This window comes from Drosophila simulans, chromosome 3L (assembly GCF_016746395.2).
Source record: "Drosophila simulans strain w501 chromosome 3L, Prin_Dsim_3.1, whole genome shotgun sequence".
In the NCBI taxonomy this organism is placed as follows: domain Eukaryota; kingdom Metazoa; phylum Arthropoda; class Insecta; order Diptera; family Drosophilidae; genus Drosophila; species Drosophila simulans.
In genome coordinates, this window is record NC_052522.2 from 7626246 (window position 1) to 7635383 (window position 9138).

At 38.2% G+C, this 9138-nt stretch overlaps 2 protein-coding genes across 7 annotated transcripts in view; both read left to right on the top strand.

Moving 5' to 3' along the window:
- Positions 1-7820, top strand: part of LOC6737177 (fibrillin-1) — a 109070-nt gene extending 101250 nt beyond the window's left edge. For 2 of the 6 annotated variants that reach the window (XM_016171050.3, XM_016171051.3), the window contains exons 3-9: positions 5612-5806; positions 5955-6247; positions 6316-6427; positions 6499-6624; positions 6706-7308; positions 7398-7621; positions 7687-7820. In XM_016171050.3, the coding sequence (XP_016030825.1) occupies positions 5737-5806; positions 5955-6247; positions 6316-6427; positions 6499-6624; positions 6706-7308; positions 7398-7621; positions 7687-7728 (1470 nt within the window). In that variant the 5' untranslated portion in view covers positions 5612-5736 and the 3' untranslated portion in view covers positions 7729-7820. Of the gene's footprint in view, positions 1-5309; positions 5511-5586; positions 5807-5954; positions 6248-6315; positions 6428-6498; positions 6625-6705; positions 7309-7397; positions 7622-7686 lie in introns of those variants that run through there. The other 4 variants (XM_039294054.2, XM_016171053.3, XM_039294053.2 and 1 more) reach the window with 3 other exon arrangements.
- LOC6737176 (heat shock protein 27) lies at positions 2786-3547 on the top strand. Its single transcript, XM_002083986.4, has one exon. It carries the CDS (start codon positions 2907-2909, stop codon positions 3369-3371), a length of 465 nt encoding a protein of 154 aa, XP_002084022.1. The 5' UTR covers positions 2786-2906; the 3' UTR covers positions 3372-3547.
- Positions 7821-9138: the final 1318 nt, after the last annotated feature.

The following is a 9138-nucleotide window of genomic DNA, read 5'->3' on the forward strand; positions in this document are numbered from 1 at the left end:
TATATATTTATCTCGTTTAAATATTAAAATGCATTTTCTATCTGACTGAACTTAATTGAATATTCAGTTGATTTCATTTGTTATCTATAAATACTTTCAGTTGTAATTAAAGGAGTTATTTTTAGGCTACCATTTTCAAAATATATACATTTCGCTTTAGGGTATATGAGGATCGGCTTTTTTGTCCCATTCCTTAGACTTTCTCAGGGATAACTTTTGCCAGTTTTCTGGCTCTGTTGTGGCAACTTTTGTTGTGGCTGCTTTTTGGGGACTTATTCTTCGGGCCTGGAACTTGCGACCTACAACCTACGACCTGCAGTGTTCACTTCGCTTGGCCAATTACGGTTTTAAGTCCTGCTGGCTCCTCGCCGTCGTCCTGTCTTTTTCTCCGACTTGAACTTTTGCTTTCGTTTTGCCCATGCTTTTGTGTTTCCCCCTTGCCACAGATTGCCCCGTCTTCCCCTTGGCAGGCGTCGCATTGCAGTGGCCTCTTGGCCAGGTCGAATGCACCTGCTCCTGCACCTGTTTGTTGCCCTTTTGCGGCTGAATGTTTAGTGTCTCGGGGGCCATTTATAGTTACGCTCGACTTCACCGCGTGGCTACTTCATTTACCACGTGAGCGATGTACCTTATTGATTTCCGAGACTTAATTTGCTTGCCATTTTGCCGACCGTTTTTAACCACAGCTATTACTCATACGCCACGTTCGCCATGACCGTCTTAAGCTTTTGTAGCATACTTGTAGGCTGAATAAGTAATAGGTAATCTTTAAAATATTTAAAAATTCATCTTTCTTCTGGGTGTATATGCAGTCATCTGTTTCCTATCGAAGTCAATGCCTGGCCCATTGCCAATATGTGAATTGACGTGATCTTGCTGAAAACGATTTTAACATTTGTATCAATAATCAGGGAAATCGGGGGAATGACCTCCCTGTGGGAATTAAAAAATGGTGAAGGTCGCGGTGGGTGTGCTATGCTAATGATGTTTACGATTATAGAAAGTCATCTCTTAGATAATGCCCCACACACAATCGATGCCAAAGAAAGTTGTGCACAACCCACACCCTTAGGAATTTGATTCTGATTTTCATTCGATTTTGCCATAAAGTCAAGCAAATTAGTAAATTGCTTTGTTTTGGTCTAATGTATTGTTGTTCAGCCAGCTGCGGCACTTCAATTGGTTTTCAATCGGGAAATTTTCTCTAGACTTACACTGATAATACAAAAAATAGAGTAAGCTCCTTTTTAAAAAATATATCCTCCGATTTGGTTCGTTCGTATTTTAAAGATGTTAAATACTTGTTTAGCATATTTGACCATATTTAAAACTAACAGGAAATGGGGGAAAATAATTTATAAGAAAAACTATGATAAATACTTATTACCTATGTCTGTGTTAAGAGAATTTATGCATATAATATTAGAATATGTTTCGAACTAGACCAAAAGTATCTATTTGTGTGCGCTCGACTGTCTTGCGATGTGCTGCATTACAAACCTATTGAACTAGTCCGATGGCAAATGACTTAATGTACAAATACATGCTTAAATGCCATCTAAATTGCGAAACTGCGAAGCTTGTTATAATTATTATAAAACACACACAAAATCTATTGCCAGAACAGCAATAACAACACCGACGGCTGGAACAACAAATTACAGCGACATATGGGGTGGGCCAATCCCAATCCGATGATTGTGTTGCGTTACGGGCACGGGTTTTATAAAGAGGGGCGGGCAGGTCAGGCCCATAAATGTTCCGTAGATGTCGCATCCATCGACTAATCTGCTCGGCAAAAATCGTCAAAAATTTTCACAAATTGCCCTTTTGTCATGACAAACTCAATCCCCCTTTTATGTTGCTGTATCTATAGATTGTGTATCTGTAATCCGCGTATCTCTGTTCATTTGTATCTTGTACAAAATTTAAAGCCGTATTTGGTCAAAAAGTGAAAAGAATCACTTCCGTCAAAGAAATGTGTTGGTTTTTATTTGGGCTTGCTTTGATTTTGTTTTTTAATTTGCAACCGGAAGCGGAGAGTAATTAATTTCAAAATACGAATGCTGCGAAAATTTGTTGGCATGCTTCCACCGTTTTTAAGGCGTTGCCGATATGGGAGAATGATTTGTTAAATGAAAGAGAAAAACATAAACAAATAAGGAAGGACTCTTGCAAACATCTGCGTCAAGAGAAAGTAAAATATGTATTTGTGGGTTGGATAAAAAACGAAAGATTTTCAAATATATTAAATAATTAAATGCAGGTAGTGAGATGTTTCAAGGTGGTTAGCAGTACCTTTGGATAACCGCTGAAAATACATCCCCTCTACGGAAACAAGTCTGCAAATCAACCCACCCAGCATAAGATCTCGAAGCGCCTCAAGGAAATAACATGCAAAGACATTTTTCGACCCACAGCCCCATTTCCTTATATACAAGCGTCAATGCAAAGATAAACAATCGAAAACATCGCCCAGTTTTAACGCCACTGTAACTGCAATTGGTACACTGCGAAAAAAAACTTTGAATTATGCTTAGAGCATTTATTAAAAATTGTATAAGTTAAATTTCATAATCACGAAACGTTTCAGATGTAATAACTATATTTTAGATGCAGTAGTTTGCCGTATTTTTAGAATTCCTAACAGGGAAGCCGCTTTTTTTGAACAGTGTGCCTACTACGTCACAACTGTCATTGGCTATTGACTAGAATCTGTGTTGAGCCGAGCTGATCCCACGGGGCGAAGCTTATGGCTATATAAGCGTCGACTACTATCGTTTCCAAGTTTAATTTGCTCAGAGCAGAAAACGCGAGTGGACGTCTATCAGAAAACGCGATAAGTGGAAAGTAAATACGAACTAGCGTTGCTGTTGGTCCTGTCCTAAGGAATAAACTACCACAAAATGGCTCTGGTGCCGGCTACAAATAATACGGATTGGGATTACTGGGATTACCGTCGTCGTCTGTGGCGCGATTGGGATTTGAACGACTGGGACTTGCCGTACTGGAAGCGATCACTATCTCGCGTTGGATCCGCACCCGATCTAAGTCGGGTGATTGTCGGAAAGGATGGTTTCGAAGCCAATGTGGATGTGCACCTGTTCAAGCCCTACGAGATTAGCGTGAAGACCTCTGGAGACACTGTGGTCGTGGAGGCCAAGCACGAGAAGCGACGGGATGGTGACACCTTCGTGGGTCGCCACATCGTCAAGCGGTTCGTCCTGCCGCGAGGATACTATCCCAACGATGTGCGATCGGAACTGTCGTCTGATGGCATACTCACCGTCAAGTGTCCGCCGTATTTGACCAACGAGCGGAGTGTGTACGTCCGCCAAGTGGGTCCATCGTATCTAAGCATCAAGAACTAATCCCAGTCTATAGCATCGCAACCCCGTGTTTTGTTCTTAGTTACTTTCTGTTGGAGCTAAAATTAAGACAAAAGTAATGCACATATTTCTAAGACTAGAATTGGACTCTTTTTGTAATTAACAAAGCAACGTTTGTTTAGTTAAATAAAATAAAAGTTTAATTTATTAATAATGAATTCAGACGACCTTATTTGGCAGTGGTTTCATTCCTTTTCCCAACCGCCAGCGGATGTGTTCAACTCGACTCGAAGCTTTAAAACAATGGCCAAGAAAATGTCAACCTTAATTGCTTCATGTCGTACAAAAGAGAAAAAGTCATCGTCTGACCAAACAAAAGTATCCGCTCGAATATAGTCTGTATCTTCCGAGTATTTTTACCCAGACTATCTTTCATATGGGTAAACACTACGCCCTCGAGCGATTTCCGTAATTTGCCAACTAAGGTTAACTTCAAATGTACATGGGCCAATAAACGACAACAGCTTTGAGCCAAAACCTACACGGAAAAGTTACACGCGTGCACCACATGGAAGTAGCCAGAAAATAGAGCTGGAAAAATTAATCTAGTTTAAATTGACCATACAAAGTAACGAGAGTCACACGCCCACAATATTTGTAAAAAAAAGAGTGGGCGATCGTCACACTTGTATTCTGGAGGACAGAGCGTTAAAGAAGTGTATTTTTCGAAAAATTATCTTCTAAATATAGATGTTGTTGAGCAAGGAGAAATTCGAAAGTAAATATATTGAGATATATTGAGGCATTAAATCAACTTGAATAGCAGCAGGTGCCGGAAAAATTTGTTTAAAAAGAGAAGAGAAGGCATCGTTTTTTGGCAAGGGTGATCTTTATACAACAAATAATTCTTTGGCCACAAAAAACTTTTCTCTGATCTTTTTCTTTTCCTTGTCATAAAGTAACTTATGCCACATAGCCACGTAGCACATAAGAATTCTTTTTCATATGTATGCACATAAGCATAGGCAAGAAGCGCTCTCGCGCAGATCAAGTAAACAACCTACTAACCCAGTACATCTAAGATTTTTTCACACCAACTGTTTCAGTCTTAAGATGATATTCAATCAATAAAAACCCAAAGCGGATTCATTCTGAGTTTTTATTTATTTCGGCGTTGATCTTAGTTCAAATACGGATCGTTTATTCGACTCAAAACAAAAACTATTTTACTATATGAACATTCGGTCTATTAAGAAAATCAAAAAAAAAAAGAAATTTTGGGAACGACATGAAATTTTTACCTACATTTAATGCATTTTTTTGGGTCTTTATCTAAAAAACCGTCAAAACAAAAGATAGTGTTATCAACGCTCTGAGTAACCGTTTATTAGCAGAAATATTAGTAAAACACTAAGACTTGCAAAAAGCATTTACTCATTTATTTAATTTCTAAATAAACACCAACACGAGAACACAAAGTCACGTCAATCTGCGACCCAATAAAGTGGCCAATTATGTGCAACCTCTAAATGTTTTCAGTTCTTTCAGCGAAATCGATTTGTCACTCAAAATGCAATTCATCAATGAAAAATTCGGACAAAGGGTATTGGGTTTCCTATCCGAGTAGTGGGGATCGGGCGGCATAAACGTAGATAGTTACTTATATATATAATATATATATATATACGTATATGTATAGAATAACATGTTTGCTCGGCTAACCAAATAAGTCGAAGAGTAACACACCTACGCTGGATTTCTATTGTATTTAATTTCGTTTAATTAAAATCCATTTACAATATGGCGAGCAGTTGCAGCGGCGCATTTGATTTCGATTGCGAGTTTAATTGATGTAATGTCAGCTTGTATAGTTGAATAACATAATTTAACTCTTAAGTTTAATTATCATTAGAAAATGCTGTATACCCTACTGATAATGGGTACCGAACGAGTATACTTGGCTTGGCTCGGCTATCGCTCTATGAAAACACCTGATAAATGCTCAGTTGTCGGTTTTGCCTGTGACCGAAACGTTGTTCGCCGTTGTTAATATTAAAAATTTTACGGTATTCAAAAAATAATTATCTTAACAGTGTTTACATCAAACATACATTAAAAGTGTTGAACATGGTAACTGCACAGTTAATTGACTTTAAAAAAAGTAAAAATAGGTGTTCATAGGTAGGCAACTAAAATTAGATACAATTATTAACATCTGTTACTCATAATAATTCCGAGTATGATTGCGATTATTTTTTCATTAATTAAGCGTGTACTTTTAGGCAGACACTTAAATGCAAGTTGGTGACAAGCCCCCAATGGAGACACTTGATTAAACAAAACGTTTACGTTCGGCTTATGTTTTTTAGGTGATCTAATAATTTACATGTTTATATAACGATTGTAAATGGGCCAAGACAGAATGGCATCGTCAGTGATTGTTTTATACGCACTTATGTGTATCGGATTCTCCACAGGTAAGTTGTGAATCTATTATAACATAAATTTATTTGTTTAAATTGATTGAAAAAGCATTAATGGTGTGAAAAACTATTTAGGCTAAATGGTCAGTTTATTATATACTCAATTTTAATTTCATTGATTTTTAATGAATTGATTTTACAGCTTCGTTAAATGATAATCCCGAAATCACCCCCGCAATAGATAACAATTTACCTTTTCAATATGACAATACCTGCTCGAGTCCTCCGCGGATTAAAAATGGTAAGGCGTCCGTCGAACATCGCCGAAGTGGCGAACATATTTTTCTTGTGACCTATTATTCCTGCAAGAAAAACTACAAACTAAAACGTGCCGAAGAAAATGCACTCTATTGCTCAAATGGGATCTGGCTTGGCTTGAAACCCAATTGCACAAAGATTCGTAAAGGAAAAACGCGTCCGAAGAAGCAAAAGAAAGTAATGACTTTTTGGAAAATGATCTGTTGATCATAAGATACATTTATAAAGCTTTCTTTTTTTTTTAGAGATGTGGGATTAATAATGGCGGTTGTGCTCATCTATGCAACAGATCGACTCATAAATGCGAATGCTATGAGGGTTATACCCTGAATACCACCGATCTCACAAGCTGTAATGGTAGGTACATACACGTTTTTAATAAATGTATCTTAAAGATAGACTGACACACTCTGTATCTTCTGTTTCAGATATCGACGAGTGTAAGGAATCGAATGGCGGCTGCTCTCAAGTTTGCTACAACTTTCCTGGTGATTTCATATGCACCTGTAATAGTGGTTTTATAATAGACGAGATTGATGAAAAAACTTGCTTGGGTAAGTTCTAAAAACTTTACATTGAAATTTATGAACAAAATATTAATAAGCTCTAAAGTAAATTTACTTATCACCTTCTAGACATTGATGAGTGCGCCGATCCCAAACTTTCTTGGGACTGTACGGCTGGCTGCGAGAACCTAAATGGAACATACAAATGCCTTCCGTCACTGGTGGGCAGAGTTGAACCCACCGACGGCGAAGGTTTCTCCCCGGGTGAAATAGTGTGCAGGTCCGGATTTAAGCTGTCCGCCGATGGCAGTGAGTGTCAGGATATTAACGAATGCGATTTGGAGGATATAGATTCAGTTTCTGGGCGAGTGACTTACCCTTACTGTGAGCACAAGTGTGAGAATACAATAGGTTCATATATTTGCCATTGCCCCGAAGGATATCATCTACTCGAGGATCGTCATAGTTGTATTTTGGATGGCTCCGAATTACCGCCAGTCAGAGAGGAAACACCAAGGACAACCAAAGCACCCAATATACCTTCAAACGATATATGCCCTCTGTTTAAGAGTCCAGCCAACGGAAAGGCTTCTTGCAATAAGTATCTCCAAAATGGCTTCAACTACACTGGTTGCAATATTACCTGCAACGCGGGTTATATCCTGCAGGGTTCACAATTCGCGAGTTGTGGACACACCGGTCTTTGGTCCAGTCCAGAAGCCAAGTGCGTGGGTAAGTACAAATCAATGAATACAATCGAAGTTAAAGCTATAGGATTTTGAAAGACTCATTATGTATTTGGTATTGCATCCTATTTCTAGAATCCCTCGCATGGAGCTGTCCAGCTTTGACACCTCCACGCAATGGACGTTTCTATCCTGCCAGCTGCAATAATGCCCCATCCAAATCACACGCGATTTGCGAGCTGTTATGTGATCGTGGCTATTTGCCCGCCTCGGACTTACAGCTCGTTTGTACGACACCATGGGGCTGGATCCAAAGAAGATGGCAGGCCGATGGGCCACAATATGAGTTTCAGCAATCAGTAAGTCTGAATAACCTAACTATAACACATACTCGTATGTTACCTATACGCATTTGATTTTTTAGGTGAAACAGGACGAGGGCTGCGTGAAGATCATCCACCCTTAACCGGATTAATCCACTAAGCTCTTCATTAATTTTAACTTATAAAACGCCACTCTCTTAAATCATAAAAATAAATTTAACCTATACTGCACTGATGCATGCATTTATTTTATACTGACTATCAGTCTTATCTATCTATCAGATGTATCTTGACCAACCAAATCCTAACCGACCTGCAATATTACTTTTTACTCCTGCCGATCAATATGTGTTTATTAGTTTCTTTACATTGGTGTGTAAAAATCAATGAATATGTAAAATTTTTCACATGTAGAACAGATGAATGATTTTATCCGCTGTCGACAAAAGTTGTACAGAAAAATTTAAGCTTTCAGCTTACAAAAAAATTTAAATTATGGTGCTTGCTTGTTATTCGGATGTTTTAGCATCGTCAATCTAGATCAGTCTCATTTCGTTTTTCTAATGCAGTGGATTTCTACATAACAGTGGATCTACATACCCACGTTACCCACGTTGTCTTAAAAAATTACCTTATTATTTTGCCTACTTTTGGGACGTCTTTTTATGATTGAGAAAAAACACATCTAAAAATAGAAATAAGTATATTGGAACATTTTATGTCGGAAGTGAAGACATGGTATAAATATGGTTAATTGCTTTAGCTTTTGTAAGCTCTTGTAATATTACATCAGCTTAAATTTCGGGGTTATCTGTTGACGTGCTCAGACCGAGTGAACTCTGAACTTGAAACAGTAATAAACCTACTCATAGATAAACCATTATAAGTGGGTTCCACAATGTAAGTCACCTATATTTCAGGAAAACGTATTACCATTTAAAAGGCAAAATCCGACAAAAAATTCAGGTGAGTGTAACGATTGGACTAATTGATTCCAGTCAATCTGATGTGGACCGCAAGTATGAAAAAACAAGAGTAGCGCGTGCCAGGCCCACTTGGAGCTATTCACTACTGAAATAATTGCCCTGAAATGCCGTTGAACTCGTTTGGTTAGAACCTGTCATTAGAAAAACACAGCCCAGATTATTCAGTATGATTTTTTGCAAAACAAAGCGAATCTAAAACTAGCTGAAATAATGTTTTGTTAATTTGGACCCCAGCAGAGGGGCGAGTCTTAGCTGATAATATTTCCAAAATACAGTGGAACATGCGAAAAGGAAGTGCGTTGGGTTCTTCAAAAGTATGAAAACATTGTTTACAATATTAAATTGTATCTATAGAAAACTATGCCTAAGTTTCGGTTGCCAGGAACACAGCTCTATAACATTCAGAACTGGTTTTTCGAATAAGGCGTTCCTTTTTTTCGTATTTTGAATTATGGATGCTCGACTGTATTGAAGACTCAATATTTAGATTTGATCGGCTAGACGACGGCTTCTGTAATGAAGCTGAATACTGAAATGGGATTTTAGGCCCATCGAGACTGGGCACTG